The sequence below is a fragment of the Melozone crissalis genome, unplaced genomic scaffold (assembly GCF_028551555.1).
Source record: "Melozone crissalis strain CALT ecotype California unplaced genomic scaffold, PUWL_Pcris_2 ptg000062l_1, whole genome shotgun sequence".
In the NCBI taxonomy this organism is placed as follows: domain Eukaryota; kingdom Metazoa; phylum Chordata; class Aves; order Passeriformes; family Passerellidae; genus Melozone; species Melozone crissalis.
The window spans coordinates 5,538,841-5,564,637 of record NW_026535840.1 but is presented as its reverse complement, the minus strand read 5'-3'; the positions used below and the strand labels follow the sequence as shown (position 1 = coordinate 5,564,637).

The window sequence follows — 25,797 nt, the reverse complement described above, 5'->3', positions numbered from 1 at the left end:
CTCATGTGCCACATCCACACTTGTTCTGAGCACTTCCAGGGATTGTAACACCTCCTCTGCCCTGGGCAGCCCCTTCCAATATCTGGCCATCCTTTGGGTGAAGAAACCTTTCCCAATATCCAATCTGAACCTCCCCTGGCACAGCCTGAAGTTGTTTCCTTCTAACTTGTCATCGTTTTCTGGGAGAAAAACCCAATCCCCACCTGACCCAACTCCTCTCAGGGAGTCATAGAACAATAATCCTTGCATCCATTCAAGTATTTCCAAGGAGGAATAGTCTAAGTGGCCTTGATTTCTTCCCACCACCTCAAACACACCAAGATTTTTCTCTTTTCCCCATTCTCAGGTTCATTTGACTGCTTTCTTAACATTTCCCCTGAAGCTGGAAGAAGCCATGGGGTGTCTGGGAGTACTGAGTTGGTTTTGCTTCTTGCACACACAAGCATCCCCTCCCAATCCAGATGATTCCCAGTACTGGAAAAGGCAAAATACTTTCACTTCAAATTATTAGGATTTAGCATTTGGAAGGAGCTGTTGTGGTAATAGGGTTTGATAACAGAAACAGTTGCTCTTAAGTGAGTATTGCATTCCTAAACATAAATAATAAGAATTTCTGTGTCATGGGGCCTGTAAAACCTCTGCATATTTTATGCTGTGTCCTCCTCTTCTTATTACCAGCATTTTTTTGTATTATTTTGCCTTTTCTTGTTTGTAGAAGTGCTTTTCTCTTCTTTGTGGGTTGGGGATTGGTTTGCTTTGGAGTTTCTCAAGGACGTTGTGTGGTGGAATGAAGCCATTGTCACAGGTGAAGGATCCAAAGTGAGAGAGCAACAAGAATGAATAAAAACCAGAGAGTTTCAATTCTAACAATGCCAAAAAAATGAGGATGAGGAGGCAGTGAGGTGATTGAGAACTGGCTGATTACAGGGATCACAATCAGTGGCACAGGTGTGGTTGGTGGCTGTCACTGCAGGTGTCCCCAGGGCTCAGTGCTGATCCCAGGATTGTTTAAATTGTTCCTCAATGATTGTGGAGGAGCAGCCCCAGGCACCAGCACAGGCTGGGGAAGCAGCTCTGTGGGGAAGGACCTGGGGGACACCGAGCTGTCCCCGGGCCACAGAGTGACCTGGGGGCCAAATCCAATGGGACCCTGGGGCAGCAGGAAGAGCCACACAATAAACATCTTTTCACATTTAAAGAACAGAGCAGCCTCATAAAACTTACAGGAACGTGAAAAAAAATCAGCTGGATTGCCTCCAAAATATTTCTCATTTCTGGTGACACTAATGGAATAACGAGCCTGGGGTTGGGTTACACTGATGGAAAACAGATTTATTTCTTTCCTTCCATCTCAACTGATCAGTTCAATCATTTGCCAGTCATTTATTGCCTCGTGTATTCCATCATGAGTATTATCCCTTTATTTATAGGATGAGCTACTTTAGGGCCTGCTGAACACTAAATGGGAAAGAGATGCAGTTGTGCCCTGTTCTGTGCAGCTTCAGACAAATCCCTGTGTAAAGCAGTTTGCACCCACTCACAGACAAAATTCAAGGGGCCACTTTGGCCATAGCAGCATCACCACAAGGGTTTGAACTTGGTGTTAATTAAGATGTGATCATTATGAAAGGCCAAGAGGATGGGAAGGAACTTGAAGTTCTTGATACTCCAGTATCTGATGAAATCAGGTATTTCTTGGAATCCCAGAGTGGTTGGGCTGGAAAGATCTTGAAACTCATCCAGTGCCTTCCCTTGCCATGGGCAGGGACACCTTCCACCATCCCAGGCTGCTCCAAGCCCCAAAGTCCAGCCTGGCCTTGGGCACTGCCAGGGATCCAGGGGCAGCCCCAGCTGCTCTGGGCACCCTGTGCCAGGGCCTGCCCACCCTGCCAGGAAACAATTCCTAATTCCCAATATCCCATCTATCCCTGCCCTCTGGCACTGGGATGCCATTCCCTATGTCCTGACCCTCCAGGCCCTTGTAAATTCTCTGTCTCCAAGGTCCTCAATCCAATTATTGCTATCAAAGAGAATTTAATGCTGGACAGATGCAGAGATGGAGTTTTCAGGTTTTCAGCACAGAGAGACTTTGGACAACAAATATTTGGAGCAAGTCCTGGGCTTTGTTCTGAGCGGAGCCCAAAGCCCCAGATGTGTTTTGCTTGTAAACAGGTAAATAATTGAAGATTACATCTGATGGCTTCTTAAAACACCTCTAACCCTTGCACAGAAGTGGATGCAGAACATGAGTGCAATCCCCAAGCACAGGTTCAGGAATGGGGCAGTAAACCTCCCATGAAGAGGCTGTAAGAAGTCATGAAATCACCTTTTAAATGTGAGGCACAATCCCACAGATGGGGCCAAACTGCAGCATCTTAAAACCTTCCCCAGTTCACTGCTCCAGCCACATAAATCCAGGCTGCCATTAACTTAAATCCAGGCTCCTATTAATGATCAGACATGCTCCAAAATATGGAAATGGGAAATCTGGGAAATGGGTTCTCCATATTTCACACTTTCAAATACCTGGGCTTTCTATTTTGACAGTAAGGTAATAACAAATTTACGTATATAATACCTAATAACATATTTACAGATAACTACAAAGCAGCCTTTGTGTCACTGCTTCTCTGGCTGCAGATTTATTCTATTTTTATACAGCTTTATTTACAAAACAGAGCAAAAGGCAAAGCATAACACCTCCAAAGCTGTCTCTCTACCACAGATACTCTTTATCTACCACTTTTTGTTGGTTTTGTTCCTTCTTGCTCCAGTGGGGCAGCACAAAAGCACTGCAGGATCCTGACATCCTTCCCCTGGACAAAGATCAAGGATGAAGTGCAGAAAAACCACAATCTGGGAGAGATCCCACTTCCCCACCCCATTCCTCCTTCTCTGAGCAGGACACAGCTCATTCCCAGGGCTGGTATTTATAGGAAAAAAAGATTGGTAGGAAACAAACCCTGCCCTGCCTGCAAGGAGTATGAAAATGCAGAACAAAAATGTTGGGAAGTGTGACTGTCATCTGAGAATAGCAAAGAGGAGAAACAAAGCAGGAAGGGAGGGAAGGCACTAAGGAGGGAATCAATATGTAATTTAAAACTCATTAAGGCAGTCACTTGCTGTAATGCACTGATACTCACCCAGGTGCTCCTTGACTGATCAAACACGGAAAATCCCTGAGGTGCAGCATTCCCAGCATAAAATAGCCTTAGGAATGTCACTGTACACAGGGACATTCATGGTATTTTGGTTTATGGGGACACCAAGGGATCTTTCATGCTCGTGCCCCACTAAGTTGGAAATGTAAATATTTCATACCTGGGTGCTAAACCCCCGCTTCCTCCTCCTTCAGTGCTTTGGGAAAAGCTCTCCTTGGATTCCAATCTTTGCCTCCAGGTTCCCATGGAATCATGGAATGGTTGGTGTTGGAAGGGACATTAAAGCCCATCCCCTTCCATGGACAGGGACCCCTTTCTCTCACTGGACCAAGTGACATCACCCAATTAATAACACACAACATTAAATGAGTGACAGACTGGTCTGATTTGAATATGCCACAAACCTAAAGAGTTTCTACTGAAAAATAAACTTTTATTGGAAAAAGTGTTTTGGTAGACATCTTGTTTTATAAAAGGAAAAATAAAAACCAGAATTTATTTTTAATCTCCACACAAACAGAAGCAACTCTGGATGACCCTGCAAAATATTTGAGATATGTTTAGGTGTATACAAATATAGATATATATTTATGTATCCTTACCTACTTCAGGCATAAGAATTTGTGCAAATGTCCTTTTGCCTTTCAAAGGACATCTTATTTCCCCTTAATTTATTGGATATTAGAGGTAGCAAACACCATCAAGCCAGAGCAGCTCATTCCTTTTGGAAGATGAGCCAAGCCTGCTGCCACAGGAGCAGGTGGTGTGGAATTCTCTGCTCTGTTCTCTCGTGGGGCTGTGTTTTCCTGCAGAATTCCCTTCAGCTGAGCATTCCTGTTGTATTGCACCAAGAGAGATCAGCCTTTACACAGTCCCACATCCATTCTTCTGTGAATCTTCAGCACCTTCCCCCCTCGTTTTGTGCAGGGTTAATGGAATTGGGAGAGCCTGGGAATGGCAATCCCTATGGAGGGAGGGAGAGCCTCAACAAAAACACTTAGGAATGCATCTAGAATTTTGCTGGAACTCCAGGACCAAACTCTATCATGTATAAATGCACATTGAATCTTTTGGCATCCCTGTGGCAGGACTAGAATGGGATCCTGGGCCCAGAGCAAGTGCTGTGGTCTGGGTGAGGCTCCTCTAGGTTTTTCACAGCTGTGGATGTCCTTAGGGCTGTGATATCTTGTAGCCTTATAGAGGTTGCATTCTGGTTTTTTTAGCAATAAAATAGCTTGGATTTTTGGTTTTGGGATCAGGTGTTGGGTGAGAGCTTTCTGTGGTTAAAGGTTTTACCAGAGGAATAGGAATTTTCCAGTCCATTGATAGCAAACCACCCCATTGCTTTCCCTAGAAAGGAGTTTCACAATTATAGGAATGTTAAATGTGCCCCTGTAAGTCCCCAGACAGCAGGGAACTGTTAAACACTCCAGGACTAAATTGTGACTTGTGTTTTTTGCAGGATATGAATGATTACTCTCCAGAGTTCAGCCAGAAGCTCTACAGGGGAATGGTTGCTCCTGATGCCGTCAAGGGCACCGTTATCACCACGGTCTCAGCTGAGGATCGGGATCCCCCGGTAAGGAAAAACTTCTCTCAATATTCCACACCCAAAAGGGAACAAAATCCAACCCTCTGAAGTGCCCCTGCTCTCTCATGAGCATGGGGAGATTCACAGAGGAGTAGCTGCTACCTTTGTTTCATGTCAGCCTGGCTTTGCTGCTCAGGACAGGCTGCATTTCCAAGCTGCCTGCTGGAGCTGGAAAATCAATGCTGCAGTTCCTGGCTGTCAGGGAGGCTTTAGGAAAGCTCTTTGTCCAGCTCCAGAGAGTGAGAGGAACAGGCAGAAGGGGAGCTGGGCCTGTCTTTGGGGTAGTTCAAGAGGAAAGAACCCACAGTTTGGTGAGGTTGGCACTGTTTGATGTCACAGTCCCAGCTGAGCCATCCCACATTGGTGTGGGACTTCAGAGCTCCCCATCTGCAAATTCCATAGCCAATATTTGAACCCAGGGCATTTAATTTGGGGATAAAGTTTATTTTTGTCCCTGTTTTTTTGTTGCTGCTCCCTGGTGAAGCTTTCAAGTGACACAGCTGGGCACACACCTCTGACTCATGGCCTGTTCTGAAGTTTGATGTCAATTTTTGTCATCAGAACCTGATGAACATCAGTGGCCAGATGATCCTCTGAGGACAGGAAGCCAGAGCTGTTCTACCAGCCAGGTTTAATTTTTAATTGCCAGTGTTTGGCATAAAAAGGAGAATAATCCTCAGGAGGAACGTGCCCTGCTCATTAAAAGCTGATGAAGTGCTTGGACACAAATCAGGTACAGCTTAGCTAAATGTGGTATGATTGAGGCTTGGGCAGCTTCTATTTAACATTAAATAAATGTTGTTGCATTAAAATGAGATATTTTGCCCATTCTGATAAAAGCTCCATTTTATAATTGCTGTATCTTAAGTTTTGAAGACTAAGAGATCACTGAGGGGAAACAAAATAGTTCTGATTAAGGGCATTTATAATCCTCAATCCTGTGCAATCAGCATTTCCAATGCAAAGTTATTTCATTTTTCATTTAACAACCCCAAACCCTACTGAACATTTTGTAACATTTTTTGTCACTATCACATGAACACCTGTTGATGTTTATGAAGATTTAAAAATGAAGTTACCCTGAAGCCTCTAATAAATGCAAGGGCCATAAAAGTCAGCCAGCTATGGAGGAAAGCTTTTAAAGGAGGTTTGGAAAGGGGTTTGTTGTTTTAAAATAATGGCTGGTAGTTTTGTCCCTCATCTTTTTTTTTATTTTAAAAGTAAAATTACCAGGCAGAAATGGCTGTTTTTCTTTTTCTGCCTCAGCCTGTGCTACTATAAAAATCTCTATTTATTTGAAGCTGGCTTTGACATTAAATGATGTCACAAAGTATTTGATGTGAATTCACTGGAAATTTGGTTTAAAAGCACACAGCCTTTTCTCTGCTCAGCAAGGGGACCTTGCTCTAAACTTGCCCTAAGGGATGAAATATTCTTAGTTATCATCAATACTTTACTTGTGTGGTTTGGGGGTTTTAAACCTTTTGGAATCCTATTTGCAGGGTACTAATACATTTATTTTATCAGTTCAGGGAAAGAAATAAGTATCTATTAAAAAATAATTGTAGCTTTAAAATATGCCTGTTTATAAGAGCCCAACTAATTTGAAGTCTCCAAGCTTAACTTTTCCTGTTGTTATTTTGCAAGTAATATATGTAATTCCCATATCCAGAATAAAAGCCCAGCCAGATTTTTCCATCATCTGCAATAAAACCTTTTCAGACCTAATCAGCTCCGCAGAGACAAGCATTGTTTTCAGCAAATCCCAACGTCGTCAAATGAATATGGATGCTGTGAGGATCCAGCTGGAAAGGCCCAGCACCTGTGTGGGATTTCTCTGCAGATAAGGCAAATTTGAATTTTTGCAGGAGCAGAAGAGCAGCTGTGGGGGGAGGAGGAGGAGCTAGGAATGGTGGCAGTGGAGGTGGGCTCTCCATTTCAACAAACAAAGATTCATTTAGGTGAAGCACAAGACACCTGGGACATCGTTTTCTGTGTGTATTTCCTAAAATATTTAGGAATTTATAGCATATAGGGATAAGAGTGAGCTTTTGCTGTTAAATTAATCCAACAGAACTTTATTTATTGGAGACAGAGATGAAAGCATCTCTTGGTTGTATTTTAAAAAATCCTCCCATCAAACCTTCACACACTGACTTATTTACAACTCTGTGTATCTTCCATGTGTATCCATATGAACAAATCTGAGGGTGAAAATGTGGTATTTTCTTAATTTAACTGGTGCCTAAAACCTTAGGCTATCTTTAGAATATACTGTTGATAAGAGGATGGGTTTTGCAGCAAAAACCCTGCAGATTTCTGATTATTATGAAGAGTTGCTCAGTTAAAACAAATACTTTGTGCCAGAGTCAAGCACTTCCTCTGAGATATTTTGTAATGTTTTTATTTGGACCTGTGGATTTCAAAGTGGTCAAAACCTCTTGGCCTGAAGGCATCAGAGACCTCTGATAGTTATTCTTCAGGTCCTTGGTGAAATGTCAATTAAAGCATAAAACCCAGAGCTTTTCTCTAAAGGCCACAGCATGATTTGCAGGGCTGTTTTGAGTAAATGTCACTTTAAATTCTTACCAGTTGCTCCTTTCTTTTCTAGTTTAAATTCTCTTTTTATTTGCAGCGACTGAGAATGTAAATTATGTTTTAATAGCTACTTTTACATGTGTTATAAACTTGAAACACCCTTCTGGTCATTGAAATTTGGGAAGTTTTGCCTGAAAACTGTTTTTGTGAAATCTGGTGAGTCAACATTTTGTTCTTTGGCTGTTCGGAACAGCCAACACTAGATTTTTTTACATTTTTAAAGTGGTAGCAATTTATATAAATACATAAATAATTTTTCAAATTACTTGGTGCATCCTCAAGTTGCTCACACTGCCTTTCCCAGAGGAGATTCTAGGTAATTCTACCTAATTCCAGGTATAAGCATGAAATATTGAGCAAAAAGCAACAAAATTTGGCCAGAGGGAATGATGAGGATAAAGTAAAGCCATGGCTGCCAAGGAAAAGATTGGAAACGGCTTCAGTTCTTTCTAAATAACTGGTAAACCTTACAAGAATAAAAAGCCTTGATTTTAAGCGCATTGCAGCAGGAATTGTTGAGGCAGCCAAGCATCTTTCCATGTGAACAATCCCTTTAATTTTGAGTTCTCCCTCACACATCAGCTTGGGCTTCCTTTCCAGAGGTGGTGTCCAGCTGCAGCTTAAGGAATTTTCCAGTTTTTGGGGTTTTTTAGTCCCTTGGAGTGGGTAAGTTTAGGCTGTTGGATACTGTGAGCAAGGACATGGGGTGACCCTGTGCAGGGAAGCTCTGCCTCTGGAACAGCCCTGGAATTCCAGGTGAGCAGGAGCACCCACACAGCCTTGGCTGGATTTGGGCTCTCAATCCCCAGCTGGCTTTGCCTGGCTGCCCACAATGGGAACAGAAATGGGATAAAACTGAGACACAGAGACCTGGGAGAGGTGGAGATGGGGTTGGAAGGAGATGATCTTCAAGGTTACTGTCCCCAAGTGCTCCAAGCCCCAAAGTCCAGCCTGGCCTTGGGCACTGCCAGGGATCCAGGGGCAGCCACAGCTGCTCTGGGCACCCTGTGCCAGGGCCTGCCCACTCTGCCAGGGAACAATTCCTAATTCCCAATATCCCATCTAAATTTCCCCTCTGGCACTGGGAAGCCATCCCCACTTATCACTCCATCTTAAAGGATCTCTCTCCATCTTTCCCATCAACTGCTTCAGGCCAGTTTGGTCACCCCAGAGCTTCTCCTGTCCAGGTGAGCACCCTCAGCTGTGCCAGCCTTTCCTCCCAGCAGAGCTGCTCCATCCCTCTGCCCATGCTGGTGCCTCTCTCTAACAATTCCACGACCTTCTTATGTTGGAGGCACCATAACTCCAGGTGGGGTCTCACCTGAGAAGAATAAAGAGGAGAAGCACTTCTATGAAAATATTTCTTTTCAAGTCCTGCTTTGCTTTAGTTAACACAAACGTGCTCAGATTTGGGTTCTCTTAGATATTTCCCAGCCTTTTCAGACAAAGATTCCAAAGCCTGGACAAAGCCAGCACCTGGCCCAGCCACCTGCACTTCTGGATGTTGCTGGCACAGGCTCCAGGGTCCCAGACAGCACCTACTGCCAACCATCTCTTTTTTGGGCATTTAGATCATCCTCTGTAGCTGAAGAATACAGTCTGGATTAGTGTTGGATAAATCCCTTGGAGACAAGGAGAGTTTTCTTCCTGCTGAACATTTTATGCCTCACTGAAGTGGCCTGGTAATGAGAGATGAAAAAATGGTTCTGAGTGGTCTCAAAGCTCTTAATCCTCAAAAAAATGTGGGCAGGAGAGCACCAGGAGCTGTTTGATAAATGTTCAGTTTATTTATCAGAGGGGATTCCCAGGACTGACATAAATAGAAGTGTTTGTTTTTCCTGTATATCCCTTTTTTGATATGGGTTATCACTGTAAAAGCTGGGATATTTCTGCCATGGGCAATTCCCTTCCATATCCTGCCTTTTTTTTGATTGGAAATGTTAATAGAAACAGATGCAGAACACTAATTTTAATGAGCAGCCAGCTTCCAGAGCTCCAGAACATCCCATTTAATGCTTTATCCATTCTCCCAACACCTCCTGAGGCTTTCCTTCAGTGGAGCCCTTTTGTCAAATTGGGAGTAATTGTCCTTTTTGTCTTCCATGCACTCACTAAAAGTAACAGGCTATGAGATATTCAATTAAATATTTCACTGCATTTTAATTGGAGGTAAAACCATTTTCAGGCTGGCCAGACCTTGATCTTTTAAAAGCTCTTCCTGTGGAATTTCAGTGGTTGCTGGAGATCATGATGTGGGACCCAGGCTGCAAATTCCAGGAGTTCCTCAAGTAATTTTATATCAAGGCTTTAAAAGTTGGTGGGATTTTTTGTGTTCAACTTATGAGAGTTAAAAATTCAGAATTTCCAGCTTTAGCAATTCAGAATTTCAGGCCCTCTTTTTGAGTTACCTACTATAAAAAGTAAAATCCTTCAAATTTTAGGGCTTATATAAATGAAATTAAGGTGAATTTACACGAATGCACCATTCCCAACCCTGAACTGGTGTAAGACCCACCAAACTCATCCACCTGCTCTGGGCTGCCCCATCTTCCATGGTTGCTTTGAGTAAGTTACAAAAACCAGTAAAAAGTAAGTTACAAAAGTAAGTTACAAAAACCTGTAAATTTGGGGGGTTTAGCACCACTTTCTATTTTTTTCCATGGCACTAGCTTTACAAAACTTTCCTTATTGAATTCCTTATTATATAAATTGCTTAGATTTGAGTTGAAATCTACACATGGAAATAATATATGGAGATTAACCTGGGAAATAACTTTGTGTTCATGATGCTGCCATTCCATACTGGTCCTTAGGGGTGAAATCCAGGCACATTTGGGATCTTTACCTGTCAACTTCAAATGAAAACAAAATCCATTTTTCCCCATTCTTTCCTGGGCCAAGAAATTTTGTGTCTGTAACCAGTTTGAGTCCCAGAATGGTTTGGGTTAGGAGGGACCTTAATTTCTGTGTCAGAAATAAATGGCATTTTCCCCGAGTAAATGGAATTTTAAGGAATCATGCAGCCATGGAAGAAATAATTGGAGCTGGATGAGGTTTTTTTTAAGTTTTATGTTCGTCCTGAATCTCAGGGAAACTTTGGAGAGAATGAATGTGGTTCCTGCCAAGTACAATCCTTGCTCTGTGGTTTATTTGGGAATATTATCAGCTAGATTCAAGTTTTGCTGCAGACATAATAATGCATCTAAATTAATTTAGAACAGAGGCAAAAGATGATTAATATTTCAGATAATTAAAACTCGCTTCTAAATAGATTTGCCTGGGAAATCTCTCTGGAGATTTTTCTAATTACATCAGTGCCAAAATGCCATAAATAAAAAATAAATCCTGGTTTTGTTATTTTTCTGAAGTGACAGGAGCAAAGTGTACTTGATAATCACATCAGGAACAACAATAACCTGATGAGAATTTTGTTTATTTAATCACAAATTACCTGGTGTGAGGAGCTTTAATGATGATGAGGATTCTTAGTCTTCCAAGCAAGTTTAAGGCCATTACTCGGAGCCCAAATAGGCTGGATTTCAGCAGGTAATTTGCTCTTAATTATAACATTGAAGAAAAATGACTGAAGCAGGGAATGCCAGGGGGAAAGCTGATAATGAACTCTGCTATGCCATGATCCCAGAAATTCCTCACTTTTTCCAGGATTTGCCCTCTGTAGCATGTGTGAAGTGCTTTTAACTATGAACACATTCATTTATTAATTTGCTAACCACTGGAACATGCCTGGCAGACCCCATTTGGGATGATTAAAGTTGCTGATGGCCTCATAAACCCTGGCCAGGCTGGAATTCCTTGGAGAGCTCCAAGAGGCAATGCTCAAATGACTTGTGTTGGATCAGCAAAACATTGATAGCATTTAGTGAGCTCAAATCACTTTTGCAGCCATTTCCATTGCTGTTTACAAAAGGAAATGTTCTGTTTCCATGTAGTTTGTGGCTGGCATGGGACATGGAATACATTCCCAATCCCAACAAAGCACATTATTGAATACAGGTAAAAATCAACCATCCACCATTAATGATGTTTTGGCTGTTTAAACACAATGTAAAGGTCAAAGCCTGATCTGAGCTTGAGACTCAGAGGCAAACAGAAAATTAAATCATGCTGTTGCTAGGACAGAAGTGAATCTGAATCTACTCCCAAATTTATTTAGGAAATAATTGAGGTGGAATTTTTAAAAATGTCCTAAATCTCTGCATAACCAGACTTTGGCTGGAAAACCATTATTCAGATATTAGTGTACAAATATAATCAAATTTGTCCTAGAATCCCTAGTGTGAATGAAGAGGCAGATGAGACATCCTACAAGTAGCTGGGAGAAGTTTTCCCATTCCAAACTCTGGTTCTCATGAGGGACTTCACCCCACCAGGTGTCTGCTGGAAATGAAACCCTGCAGAGACAAAACCCTACAGGAGACACAGAGAGAAAACATCCAGGAGATCCAGTTCCCCTGGAGTGTGTGGAGAGAAAAAGGCCAAAGCCAGCCAAAACTTCTCAGGCTACAGCCATAAAAGACAACAAAAAATGTTTCTATAAATGTATCAGCAACAAGAAGTGGGCTAAGGATGATCTCCATCATTTATTGGATGCCAGCAGGCCCAGGGCAGGGCCCATTCCCCAGTGCTGGCACCTCAAATCTTGGGTTCCTCATGGCCAGAGAGCCCTGGAGGGGCTGGAGCGTGTCCAGGGCAGGGAATGGAGCCCCAGGAGGGGCTGAGGGAGCTGGCAAAGGGCTCAGCCTGGAGCAAAGGAGGCTCAGGGGGCCCTTGTGGCTCTGCACAACTCCCTGCCAGGAGGGGACAGCCAGGGGGGGCCGGGCTGTGCTGCCAGGGAACAGGGACAGGACAAGGGGAAAGGGCCTCAGGCTGGGCCAGGGGAGGCTCAGCTGGGACAGCAGCAGCAATTTCTGCATGGAAAGGGTGCTCAGGCCTTGGCAGGGGCTGCCCAGGGAGCTTTGCAGTGCCCAGCCCTGCAGGTGTTCAATAAAGATGTGGCCAGTGGGACTTGGGGACACTTGTGACACACCCAGGGGTGCCTGGGGCTGGTTCTTGTCACCAAGAATCTGAACCATTGGGAGGGTTGCTTATAGAACTGTTTAAAATCCATCTGCAAAACAGCATTTTTTTTAACCACTGCTAAGTTCCTTAAATGAGTTTTATACCAAGTCAAAATATTTTTGAAAGGTATTTCAACCAGCCTGAAGCCATGCCCATCTTTTCTTTAAAAATTTCATTTTTTATAAAACACTTCTGGGTTTAAGTAGGTGGAGATTCAGCCCTTTTCCTTCCAAACCTCTGGTGATTTTTCCTCCTGTACCTCACAGGTGTCATGGAAGGTGTTTGGTAGGGATTGAAGGGGTTGCTCAGGACAAACAGCAAGTTTTGCTTGATGGCCTTACCAATGTTACATTTTAATCCTTCAGGAGGTGTACAAAACCCAAAAAATCTCCAATTTGCCTCTTTTTGCCTTCCAGGGCACCCCAGCGAGTCTGGTTCGCTACAAGGTGGATGTTGTCCAGTTTCCCTACAGTGCCAGCATCTTTGATGTGGAGGAAAACTCTGGACGTGTCGTCACCCGAGTGAACCTCAATGAAGAGCCCAGCACAGTGTTCAAGGTACAAATTCAGCTGCAGTGCCTCAAAATTCCCTGGATTTGCTGGGATTCCTTTCACCATCATGGTTCTCCTTTGTTTTTTCTGTTGCATAGAATGATTCCAGAATCATTAAGGTTGAAAAAGACCTCCAAGATCAAATCCAACCTTTCATTGGATTTCCTTGCAAAATTTCACTTCTGTTTGTTCCTTTGTTTCCCTCCTTTTCTCTTGGCATGTGTTTTGTGCCTTTGTGATTTCAGGAATGTCTTGAAGGGATTTGGTTGCACCTGTTGGGAGGGTGTGGAAAACAGGGAGACACCTTGGGGAACCTTCATTTTTCCCAAGTTCACTTTCAACAGGGCTTTTGGGGAGAATTTGGGGAGAACTTTGTAAGAAGAGCTAGATGACTTGTAAATAAAGTTGCTGCGCAGCTGGGTAGTTCAGGAGTTCCTGTTCATGAGTGTTTTAATGTAAAAACATTGATTTTAAGGAAAACTAAATTCCCATTTTGTTGTCACTGCTCCTGAAGATTCTGTAGTGAATGAGTGTGGATTAAGGAATGATTTTAACCTAAAGCAGTAGAGCATCTGCCCTTTAAGATCCATGGGGTAGTAAAAAATGAAAATAGAAGTGGGTCAGTAAGGAAAAAAAAAATCTCCATAGTATCTTGGGTTGGATGTAATTTCCCTACTTGGAAACTTCCTTACACTCATTAAGGTGGTTTTTTTTTCTTTTTTCATTTATTTATTTCTGAAATGAGGGTTAAAGAGAGGTTTATTTGCTCACCTTCCATTATGAGGAATAAAGCTGTCCACTGTTTTCCACTCCTGAGTGTCCCATCAAGGGCTACTTGAGCTGGAGCAGTCCCTGGTTTTGGACAGTGCTAATTGAAGTCCTTTTAAATTTCTAATTAATATAATAAAACCTAAGGATGGAGAGGAACTTTTTCTTGGTTAACATCACCAAGAGTGGAACTTTTCTGTTGCTGCACTTGCTGTTTTTACTTCTTAGTACTTATTTTACTTCTAGTACTTATTTCCAAAACTGGGATCTCTCCCACACTGTTTCATATTAGGCCAGTAAATGAGACATTCAGCAGGGAATTATTTTTCAGAAAATGTGGATTCTTAGGAAAAAAGCACAGAGAAGACTCCACAAATCAGTGATGGGAACACTTGGAGTTGGTATTTGCTTCAAGACCACTGGGCTTGTGTCTGCTGCTGAATCCTCTGGGAACTTTTCCAGTCACTATTTAACATCTGGGTAATTTCTGCAATTATATGTTGCATTGGTGACTTTCCTGATATACTGACTGGCAAAAAAGAGGTTATTGTGGAATAGCTTGGACTGGCAGAAATGAGTTGAAACTGTTCTGCTAGAAGGAGGTGCAGACCTGCCTCATGTAGCAACCTCCAGGAATAAGGAAAAAATTTAGGGAGAAAACTGGAAAAGTGCCCATTGCTCCTTATTCAGTGGACTGGAGTTCACACACAAGCACATTTCATGGGAAGCTAAAAACAAATTAACCTGCTTGTGCCAGCACAAAATTCTGAATTAAATCATCAAATAGACATGAAAAAAGTTTTTTAAAGATCAAAATATTAATAACAGGCCTCATTTAAGAAAAGGTAATTTGGTCTTGTCCATGTTTGAGCTTAGAGCATCTCTTTTCTGCAGAGGACTTTTTGGAGGTGGGTGGGAAGTAATGTTAATTTTTTTTATTCTAACTTGAGCCCTTGGTTCTAGATATTAATGTCAGCAACTGATAATTGTCACCCAGGTCTTTCCCTGTTATATTGGGAGTTACAGAATCATTGAGGTTGGAAAAGCCCTCCAGGATCATCAGGTCCAACCCGTGACCAATCCCGCCAGAGCGCTGAGTGCCACATCCAGGGGTTTCTTGGACACCTCCAGGCATGGAGACTCCACACATCCATGAGCAGCCCATTCCAATGTTTAACAACCCTTTCCAGGAATACAATTGCTCCAGTTTACCATGTTTCTGTAAATTTTCCAGCAGAGTTTCAACCAGAGGATGGCTGTCTTTTCCTCCGTGTTTTGTTCTTACGCTGCGTGTGACTTGCAGCAAAAGAAAATCACATCTGATTTTTTAGACCCTGCAAGTACCAGAATTGCTGGAAGTCAGGATGAAGAATGTTCTTTTGTGCAGTCAGAGCCTGATTTTCTCTGTTGTTTCTAGCTGGTGGTCATTGCCTACGATGATGGGGACCCAGTGAAGTTCAACACCACCATGGTGGAAATTGTGGTGCTGCAGCCCTCAGTCATCCCACGCTTCACACAGGATGAATACAGGTAAGGAGTTCATTCTTTCACCCTAAAACTGGTGTTTTTAAAGCCAAAATGAAGTCCTGCTTGAAGGCTAGTCTGAAAGAGACCTACAAAAATACTCTGTTGTGGTGGACTTTTACTGTCTGAGCAGGTTGTCACCAGTTGGAAAGATCTGGGCTGATGGTGAGCAAAGATTTGCTTGAAATTTTCCCCTCAGAAGTTGTTGAAAATATCAGTCATTTGGATAAACAAATTTCATGTCCTGGAATTTGGGCTAGGTTCACCAGCCCAAATTAAATTTCCTGGAATGTGTTTTGACCCTCTAAACCATTTTTGTGAGGCATTTTTTAATCCTTTACACCATTTGTGTGAGGCATGGGAGGACTCAGACCCAACCTCTTCAATGTTAGAAGTGCAGGTGATTATTATCACCACAGAGACATAATTTCACAAATTTACCCTCTGACAATTCATTATCATTGACCTCAGTGTCTTAAAATTGATCAAAAGCAAATCAAAAAAGTGGGCTGATTAGTTTGATAATTTTGTAGTAGAGAATGTGTTCATGAATTTGACATCTGTACAATAATAGGAAGGGATAAGATCAGGGCAAGCAGCTTCAAGATATCAAGAAATTGCAATGTGTTCTCTCTATGTCACTGTAGTGACATAATCAGCATCAGAATGTAGTGGGGTTTGTACAGATATTTCCAAATCCAAGGACTGCAGGGAATCAGAAATCGAATATAAATTGTCATCAGTAAGCCCTTAAGGATGGGCTTGTTCAGCTATTTAAACAAGTTTAGACAAAAAATCATTATCTGTGCAGTATTTGTCCTCGTGATTTGAGTATTAGCATATTTCCCACTTAAAGAAATGAAAAACAGCAAAAACATGCCTCTCTTCTCCTAATTTTATATTTAACTTGGAACAAATATGAAATCTGAAGGACCAGTGCAAAATGACAATCTTTGCATTTGATAATAATCCTTTGCTGAAGGATTTTTCAAGAGAGATAAATTGCTCCTGCTGCTCCCTGCAGTTCCTTACGTGTCTTCCAGAGGTGTGCAGTGTATAAAAATAATAAAAGCAAATAAAAACATTTGGGACTGGAATTTCAGATCAGGGCAGGCAGGTGTCTGTTGGAGCAAACTTGCTGTGGAGCAAGTCCAGAGAGGGCTCAGAAATTTCTGAGGGGTCTGGAGCATCTTCGCTGTGGAGCCAGGCTGGGAGAGCTGGGAATGCTCAGCCTGGAGAAGGGAAGGGTGTGTGGAGGCCTCAGAGCTCCTTCCAGAGCCTGAAGGGACACGGAAGAGCTGGAGAGGGACCCTGCAACAGGAACTGGAGGGACAGGACACAGGGAATGGGTTCAGACTGACAGAGGGCAGGGCTGGATGTGATATTGGGAATTAGGAATTGTTCCCTGGCAGTGCCCAAGGCCAGGCTGGACGGGGCTTGGAGCAGCCTGGGACAGTGGAAGGTGTCCCTGCCCATGGCAGGGTGACCCTGGGTGGGATTTAAGGCCCTTTCCAACCCAAACCTCTCAGGGATTATGAGATTTCTGAGCCTGCCTTGATCTCCAGTTCTATCCCAGGAGGTGGGAATGTTTTTTCACTGCAGTGAAGAACTCTTGCAGTACAAAGTGACTTGTAGCCCATAATACCTTTTGATGACAGCACCTGAATAAGCCAGGTTATCTTTGTGTCCCTGTGAACTCTTCAGGATTATCTGGACAGCCTGATTTCCCTTTCCAAAGCGCAGCTCCATTCCTGGGAAGTTCTTTGCACGGTGCTAAGAAGCTCTTAAAACCTTTTGAGGACAGCAAAGGCAGTTATTCATTTTCCTCCATGTCAAAAATGAAATTAAAAGAGCCCTAAAAGTTTCTGATTAATCTCTGAGACTCTCAGATATTTGGGAGCAGGACTAGTGTTGATTGCTAAGATTTTCAGGGACTGTCACACTCTGCAGGCTGTGCTTTGTGTTTGGTTTGTTGGCAGTGATGCAAGCTGGAGCTGGCAGGTGTCACAGGCCCTCATTTTCCAGTGACATGGGATATCTTTAATGTGAAAGGCAGCACGGAGCAATGGTTCCCCTTGCAAAAGGAAAAACTGCTGGATGTGGGTGCTTGAATTTCAGATGGAGTGAGAATTAGTGGCTTTAGAGTGGATTAGTATTGATCTTTGTTTGTCTAATTATCATAATCTGGGTGATTCCAGTGCTGTTCTTGAGCTGGTTCACAAACTTTCTGCCTGTGTATTTAGGGAAAGGTCGGAGTTGAACAGTTTCACAACATAAAGCTGCAGCTTGTACTACAAAATCAAAAATAAATACAAAATAGAGAGAGAGCAGATGGCATGAGCAGAAAGGGAGATGAAAGTGCCACTCTGCCTTGAGCTGACCTGCAGAGCCTGGCAGCTCTGCCAAAGGAACACCAGCCCTGCTTGGAGCCCTCTGCACACCCAGGGAGACTTTGATTGATCATTATCTGTGGCCAGAGTGACTTCCAGAGGAGACACCAGTCAAGTGCAGGAAGGCAGAGTGGTGTTTATTCACTTTCTCTCCCTCTGCATTATTGCATCATTTAGGGCAAATTAATTGGTCTCTTTTCCTTCCCCACCTTCTTTGTTTGGATTGTAAATTATTCTGGAGACTTCTAAACACTGCTGTGCTCTCCATACTGAACAGCAAAGGGCAGCTGAGGGCTCTGAGATCCAGAAAATATAGAATGGAGTAGTTGATTTACTATAAGTGGGGGATAAAATACAGTTCCTTTGTGAGGAACTGTGAGAGATCCCCCCTGAAGTCCATCAGAGGGGATCTTAGGCATCCTTGGCTCCTCTGGAGGGGGCTGGCAAGAGAAAGCCTATCACAGACACTTTTTCTGAAAAATCCTTTCCTTAGGATGTTTTCTCCTGAGAAGCTGAGAGGCCTCAGGAATAAAATGTAAACAATGATTATCTGCTGCTGTGGAATGCAACAGGTGGATCTGTGATTGGTCTCATGTTGGTTGTTTCCAATTAATGGCCAATCACAGTCAGCTGGCTCAGACTCTGTCCGAGCCGCAAGCCTTTGTTATCATTCTTTCCTGTTCTATTCTTAGCCAGCCTTCTGATGAAATCCTTTCTTCTATTATTTTAGTATAGTTTATTATCATATATATCATAAAATAATAAATCAAGCCTTCTGAAACATGGAGTCAGATCCTCGTCTCTTCCCTCATCCAAGAATCCCTGTGAACACCATCACAAAAGCCAGGTGGGATTTGGGATGTTTCTCACACCCTCCCTCTGAGATGTTTCACTCCCTCTGAGAATCAGAAGCAGCAGCAAGACAATCTCCTCATTCTCTTCAACTGCCTGGAAAAAGGTTGGAGCCAGGATGGGGTCAGGCTGTGCTGCCAGGGAACAGGGACAGGACAAGGGGAAAGGGCCTCAGGCTGGGCCAGGGGAGGCTCAGCTGGGACAGCAGCAGCAATTTCTGCATGGAAAGGGTGCTCAGGCCTTGGCAGGGGCTGCCCAGGGCAAGGGTGGAGTCACCACCCTTGGAAGAGCTCACACAGGTGTGGATGTGGCACTTGGGGACGTGGTTGGTAGGGGTCGGCTGAGGATGACTTGGAGAGCTGATGGCAGCCATGCCTGACAAACAAAGTAATTTCCAAGCCAGGCATTGTTCCACAAAAACACAGTGGGGAGAAAAGAGGCAAAAATCCCAAATGATCAAAGTGCTGGGGCATGCAGACATTTAGGTGGAAATGGCTGGGGCACCTCAGATTGTGTGGACATTTAATTGGAGATGGCTGGGCCACCTCAGATGGTGGGGACATTTAGATGGAGGTGGCTGGGCTCAGCTGACCTTTGGAGCCAGAGAAGGACACAGCTGATGCTGCTTTTGTCACCACATCTCCCTCAGGGTGTTGGCTGTCAGATTCCAGGGGTTTTCTAAAGAACTGGTTGAAGACGTGGACACGTTCAGTGTCTCCAGCCCCGGGTTGGTGGGGACAAGGACATTTTTTACATCGCTGCCCCAAACAGGGTGAGAAATTCCCACAGTTTATTAAATGTTTTTAATGCTGGTTTTGATCACTGCTTTGTGCCAGCAAAAGGGTCTCTGGATAAAGAACCGTGGAATTCCAGAGTGGATTGGGTTGAGAGGGACCTCAAAGTTCATCTCATTCCCTGTCCCTATGGGCAGGGATACCTTCCCTGGTTACTCTAAGCCTGTGCAGCATCCCTTGGATACTTCCAGCCACAGCTCCTCTGGGCAACCAAAAAAATAAGGTTAAAACCTAATAAACCAAATAAATCCATTTTTTGAGAAAATCAAATCTGCCATACAGGGCCCCATTCCCAAGGTCTTCTTTATTTTGTCCTGATTTCACCCAGATCACCTCTGGATCAAGGATTTCATCCAAAAGTTTCCATTACTTCACAACAACTTATGGCAGCACTTTCATTTCTTAATTAACAGATATTAATTAGTAGCGCTATGAAACAGTGGAGACCAGATGTGACTGGAACCTCAGATGAATATAAAGAGGTATTTTTAGCAAGCCTGTCCTCTTTATGAGCACATCCTCCATTTAAAACAGTAAAAGTTGAAAGGGATTTGGGGTCTTTTTGGTGTTGTGTTAATTAATAAATTCCACATCCTCTGCAAGGGGAAGGTCATTGCTCGTAGCTGGAGCAGGGAATGGGATGGGAACCAGGAGCAGCATCATTGCTTCCTAATTAGTGCCTGTGGGCACATTAACCAGGTGTTCAGTATTCCAGAACAGGAAAAATGGGGAATTTTGCAAACTTACAGCTTCTGTTAGTGTTGCATTACAGCTCCCCAGCCTGTCAGCAAAGATGTGTCCAGTTGCCCAGCAATCTGAAGTTTTATGGGGAAATATGGGAAGCTGTGAATTCCAAACTGTAACTCAATATAAGTGTAGTGTGGCATTTTATTTAATTTTATTTCTCTCCCAGCACCAGCACTGCTGTGGAAATGTGTTCTGCCTAAAAAGGGAGATCTGGGGACACGTGGAGCTCACTTTCCCTCGGTGGAAGAGGTGTCATAATGTTTTCCACCCAGTTAAATCCTTTATATTGGAGTCAAACACCATCCAAGTAAAAGGATTTCACAAAATAAAATCATGGAGCTGTATCAGGAAGAGATTTTCCCCAGTTCTCTGGTTTCCTGCTGTTCACTCAGACAGTTTTCCTCGTTGGGAAATAGGGAGTGGGGAACCCTGCTGTGGAGAGCCATGAAGGTATACAGCTGAGGGAAAAGTAAAAGTAGTTGTAAAGCATTTCCCAGGCTTGATTCTATAAACAATTAGGCTCTCTCAAGCACCACTTTATAAACAATAAGATTCTCGGACAGTCTTCCCATAGCAGGCAAAACACTCTGTCCTTGGGCTCTTTGGGAAAAGATAGCTACTCTGGGAGCAGATGGAGGTTTTGGGAACTTTTCATATCACAGTGAGAACGCTGTCCTGTTTTCAATAAATAAATCATAGGTATTGTAAAACAAAAGGAGGGGTTAGGGTTTTCTCTGTTAACCTATCGTGAGCTTGGATTTTGCAATATGCATGAAGTTAATTAACACTGTTTTATAAAGTGGCTGATTGATCAATAAATCGGAGTTCGATGCATCAATCGGATGGTCGTCTCCCCTTCACTTCAATACCCTGCAGAGTGGCATTGCAAGGTTGGAATCTCTGTAATTTGGTGCTTCCTTCAGAAAGGTGGAAAAAGCATCCACAGTGCTCTGGGTTGGAGCTCAGGAGTTGGAAAGAGTGGTCCTTTCCAACTTGGAATATTCCATGGTTCTCAATATCTGAGAATCTCAATTCTCACTTCCATGGTTCTCAATATCTGTGAATGGCTGAGGCCTTGATGAATCAGAGAATTCCAGAATGGTTTTGACTGGAGGGGACCTTAAAGTCCACCCAGTGCCACCCCTACCATGGGCAGGGACACCTTCCACTGTCCCAGGCTGCTCCAAACCCATCCAGCATTGCCTTGGGCACTTCCAGGATATCAATTCCACCTTAGATGCTTTTCTTTAAACCTCTGCAAGTTTTCCTTTTTCCCTCCTAGCAGAACTCCCTGGGATTTTCCCCTGTTAGGGATCAATTTTCCTCTCAGGAATAATTTTCCCTTTCTTGTCAGAACCCACAGAGGGTTATTTTTGTCCCTCAAAAGTGTTTTGTCCCTCAAAATATTTTGTTTAGTGCTGGTCGATTCCATTTGGATCATCCTTTTCCCAGCATATCCAGGTCCTTCCACTGCTTTTCCCACCTTTCCTAGGATGGAATTTACATTTTATTCAGGGAATACCCCAGATAACCTTCTAGTTGCAGCATTTTTGAGATGTGGGGGTAAAAGCAGTCGATGTTTTCCTCACACTTAAGCTGGAGCTTCCAACATACATTTGGAATTTGCATCTCACATCAGTGGCAGCTTGGATTCAGGAAAATGTGTGTGATTTTCCCTTTGGAATCAGTGGTTTGGAGTGATTTTCTGCTGATACTTTGTTTGTGGTTATAAAGTTAAATTATTTCTACAGCAGGCACTGAAGCAGGATTTGCCATGGCAAAATTAGGGAGTGACTTACCAGGTGATTACAGGAAAAAGATCCTTTTTCCCCTACTCATCCTTGTGTTAGTAGTGCTGATTGCATTTTATTAAAACCCTATACTTCTTTATACCAAATGAAAAGGAAAGTAGAATTTTAGGAATTATTTTTCAATTAAAATAGTTTTGGTGGGATGTTTCCTGGGGAGGAGGAAAGCACAGGGAGCCAGATCCCAGCAAGGAATCTGTGCTTGGAAAGGCTGAGGGCCAAATTTCCAACACCACATTAATTAAATGTAGCATTAAATCACTCTATGTGTGGATGTGGAACTGAAATTATCAATAATTTCAGTATTAACCCCATTGGCATCCAGCAATGTGTTTTCCTTCCAGCCATGTTATCCTTGGAATTTATCCCATCAGTCTGACCAATCCAAGTGTGTGACTTTGCCCTACTTTGGGCTTGGTGGGCATTTTTCCTCCTTTTGTTCTTTGCTTCTGCAGAATGCTGCCAGGAATATTCCTGCCTTTGTGGCCTCAGGTTTAATTTGGGGAGATTGGAGGGATAACATGAGCACAGAGAGGTCAGCAGAGCAAAACCTGACATTTGGGTTAAAATACAATAGGTTAAGACAGGACCACAGGAGCAATGTCCAGACTCCCTTGTCATTTGTTTTGGAGATAAATTCCATGGGAAGGTCAGAGTGCCTCCAACCAATCTGGGAATTGAGACAGAAAGGCAGGGAATCAAGTCCAGGAAGGAATGTGTGACACTCTGAAGATAAGCTTAAGACAAAAAATTAAAATTGAGACAAAAATATTATTTTCCAGAAAAAAAAAAAAAATTATCATTGCCTGGGACAAGCTGTTCAAGCAGTTACTAGGAAAGCAAAAACTTGATAAATTGATGAATTATTGCTCTGAAACATGTATAAAAGTTGATAAAATGCTGGTTTATTGCTCTAAATATGTCCAGGTCTATCTTTTATTGAGTCAAGGTAGTTATTATGTGTTAGTGAAAGGGTTAAAAGAGCTGCCATAGAGATCATGGAATTCCAGACTGGTTTGAGTTGGAAGGGACATTAAAATCCATCCAGTGCCACCCCTGCCATGGCAGGGACACCTTCCACTGTCCCAGGCTGCTCCAAGCCCTGTCCAACCTGGCCTTGAAGATGTTTTAGGGATACCTTCCAGGGATCCAGGGGCTCCAAGCCCTGTCCAACCTGGCCTTGAAGATGTTTTAGGGATACCTTCCAGGGATCCAGGGGCAGCCACAGCATCTCTGGCCTTCTAACCACCTTAAAAATAAAAATACTCTCAATGCTAATCAAACTGAGGTCATCAATTTAATTAAACAGCACCAAAACTTAATTTCTAAGGATTTTTTATGGACCTCCATAAATTAAAATATAAATATATAAAAATATTTTGGATTATAATATTTAATAAAAATAGATATAAAGTCCACAAAGTAGAGGCAACTGAAGTTGCTCATATGGAGTCCATTCACATCCCAGTATTAAGCTTCAGCTCTAAACCAATTTTCCAAATCATTATTGGGTTTGCTGGCTTGAAATATAATTTTTTATTAAAACTCGCATTCATGCTTTTGGAGATAGACAAGTTTCATGGTGAATTTAAAGCATATTGGCTAGCAGGCAAATTGAAAAAGGGCTGGGAGTGATGTGTTTAGCACAGGGAAAAAGAAGAAGCAGAACAGTAGAGAGGAAAAGTTAAAATTTCACTTGGACACTTCGAGTAGTTGTGCCCTGCAATGTAATGGAGACGTGCTCAGTCTTCCTTTCCCACTCTGATCAAGACACAAATAATTAAGATATAGCAAATTCAGTGGGTTTTGTTTAAAAATTCTATTTATTTTCAGTAGGTTTGTGCACAAATAATGTCTTTATTTTAATCCTGTTCTTCTTTGTGGTTGCTTTGTTTATTTTCTGAGGGACAAACGCATTTTGTGGTTTCATACTCAAAGAAATCAGCAAGGTCTCTCCTGGTCTCCATCCCATCCTGGATGCTCCCAAGATATCATTTATTATTCCTGTGGAAAAGTTAAAGTGCCTAAATGCCACATTGCTGTGATGGTCATGGAAAAAAATAAGATTGGAAATGGATGAAATAAATTAAAGTTGTCATGGTCAAAGGGTGGTTGTGTGGAGAAGGGGAGATTAAAACTCTGGATAAGGCTGAGGTGAGATGGGGATTAAAGTGAGTCTTAATTGTGGTTTATACCTAAGGTTTGTGGGATGCAGGTGGATTTTATAATTTATTGCAAGGGACCTTCTCACATCCTGGGATGGGATGGATGTGGATCCTGGGTGTGGGAGTTTTGGGAAGGAATCAGAAATCACAGGTTTGAGAAGGTGGGGAGTTCAGAAAGGCACCATTTCATTGAGAATGTTTCAAACTTTTCAAGCAATTCCAGGGCAGGGAATGGAGGCCCAGGAGGGGCTGACGGAGCTGGCAAGGGGCTCAGCCTGGAGCAAAGGAGGCTCAGGGGGCCCTTGTGGCTCTGCACAACTCCCTGCCAGGAGGGGACAGCCAGGGGGGGTCGGGCTGTGCTGCCAGGGAACAGGGACAGGACAAGGGGAAAGGGCCTCAGGCTGGGCCAGGGGAGGCTCAGCTGGGACAGCAGCAGCAATTTCTGCATGGAAAGGGTGCTCAGGCCTTGGCAGGGGCTGCCCAGGGAGCTTTGCAGTGCCCAGCCCTGCAGGTGTTGATAAACTGTGTGGATGTGGCACTTGGGAACATGGTTAGTGGTGAGCAGGATGGTGCTGGTTGATGGTTGGACTTGATGGTCTTGGAGGTCCTTTCCATCCTCAACAATTCTGGTTCCACGGAGCCAGCACTGGGCTGAGAGGCAGAGACACACCCAGGTGACAATGACACACCCACACCCACCCAGGTGACACTGACAAACCAACCCCACCCGGGTGACAGTGACACACCATCCCTTCACCCTCTCTGCCTCCCAGTGGTCTTGTGCTCACAGAAATTCCCTTCCCTTCCACTCCCACGGGTGTTTTCTCGTCCTTTTCTGGGTGGATTGGGCTGGATTCTCCTGCTTTCATCTTCCCACAAAAATTCCAGCTTTTATCATCCAGTGATGCCAAATTATGGCATTAAAACACCTTTGCGTGTGCCCTAAAACACCTTCAAATAATATGTCGTGAAAAAAGCACCATTATTCATCTTAGCCATTAAAACATTGGAAAACAAGGAATTTATTCCCTTACGAAGGTTATTAGAGCTGAAAGCACAGGATAAAGGAAGTTGGACGCTCATTTTTTGCTGCTTTGCTTCTCCACAATCCAGAGGAATGCTGCGAAGGGATGAACTGGGTGTCTTACTGCAGCTGATGCATTGCTCCTGTTGTTCCCAATCCCTGGAATTAAAGGAAAGGAATGAAATCAGTGCAATTATCATGGGGGGAGAGTGGGGTTGCTGTTCTTTCCCCTCCCTCCAGAGCAAACTCTAAACCTCTCACTAATTGTTATTGATTTGTCAATCCGTTGGATTCAGCACTGGCAGAGGGAACTATCAGGTTCATTCCCACTGCAGAAATATCCTGGAATTGTGCTGGGAATGAAATGTAGGGCTTTTGTAACACTCTCACACCTTTAGAAGACAAAGAAAACAAAATCATCTATAATGCAGCATAAAAAGGGCATTTTCCTCTCTGACATCATCAAAAGAACTCCAGCTTTAAATGCTTCCAGCTTTGAAAGGTTTTGCTCCTGTCTTTTCCTGCCTTTTGGCATGTTTTTAATCCCTAAGATTAGCATTTGCATTGGTTAAATGCACCTTAAAAAGCTTTTCATAGCAATGGTTTAAGAGCTTAATAAATTAAGGAATTTTATTCCAGCCACTGACACAGATCAGTGGGAGCAGAGGGATCTGCTCCAGGCATGTGGTTTTGAGTAAAAGGGGATTTTTCCATCAGCTAAAAAAAGAGGAGATCACCGTCATGT

General features: G+C 43.1%; 1 protein-coding gene across 1 annotated transcript in view; it reads left to right on the top strand.

Moving 5' to 3' along the window:
* PCDH15 (protocadherin related 15) overlaps positions 1–25,797 on the top strand; it is a 644,997-nt gene that overhangs the window by 552,603 nt on the left and 66,597 nt on the right. Inside the window, exons 24-26 of the mRNA XM_054288317.1 lie at positions 4,624–4,740; positions 12,846–12,986; positions 15,166–15,278. Coding sequence (XP_054144292.1) covers positions 4,624–4,740; positions 12,846–12,986; positions 15,166–15,278 — 371 coding nt within the window. The remainder of the gene's footprint in view (positions 1–4,623; positions 4,741–12,845; positions 12,987–15,165; positions 15,279–25,797) is intronic.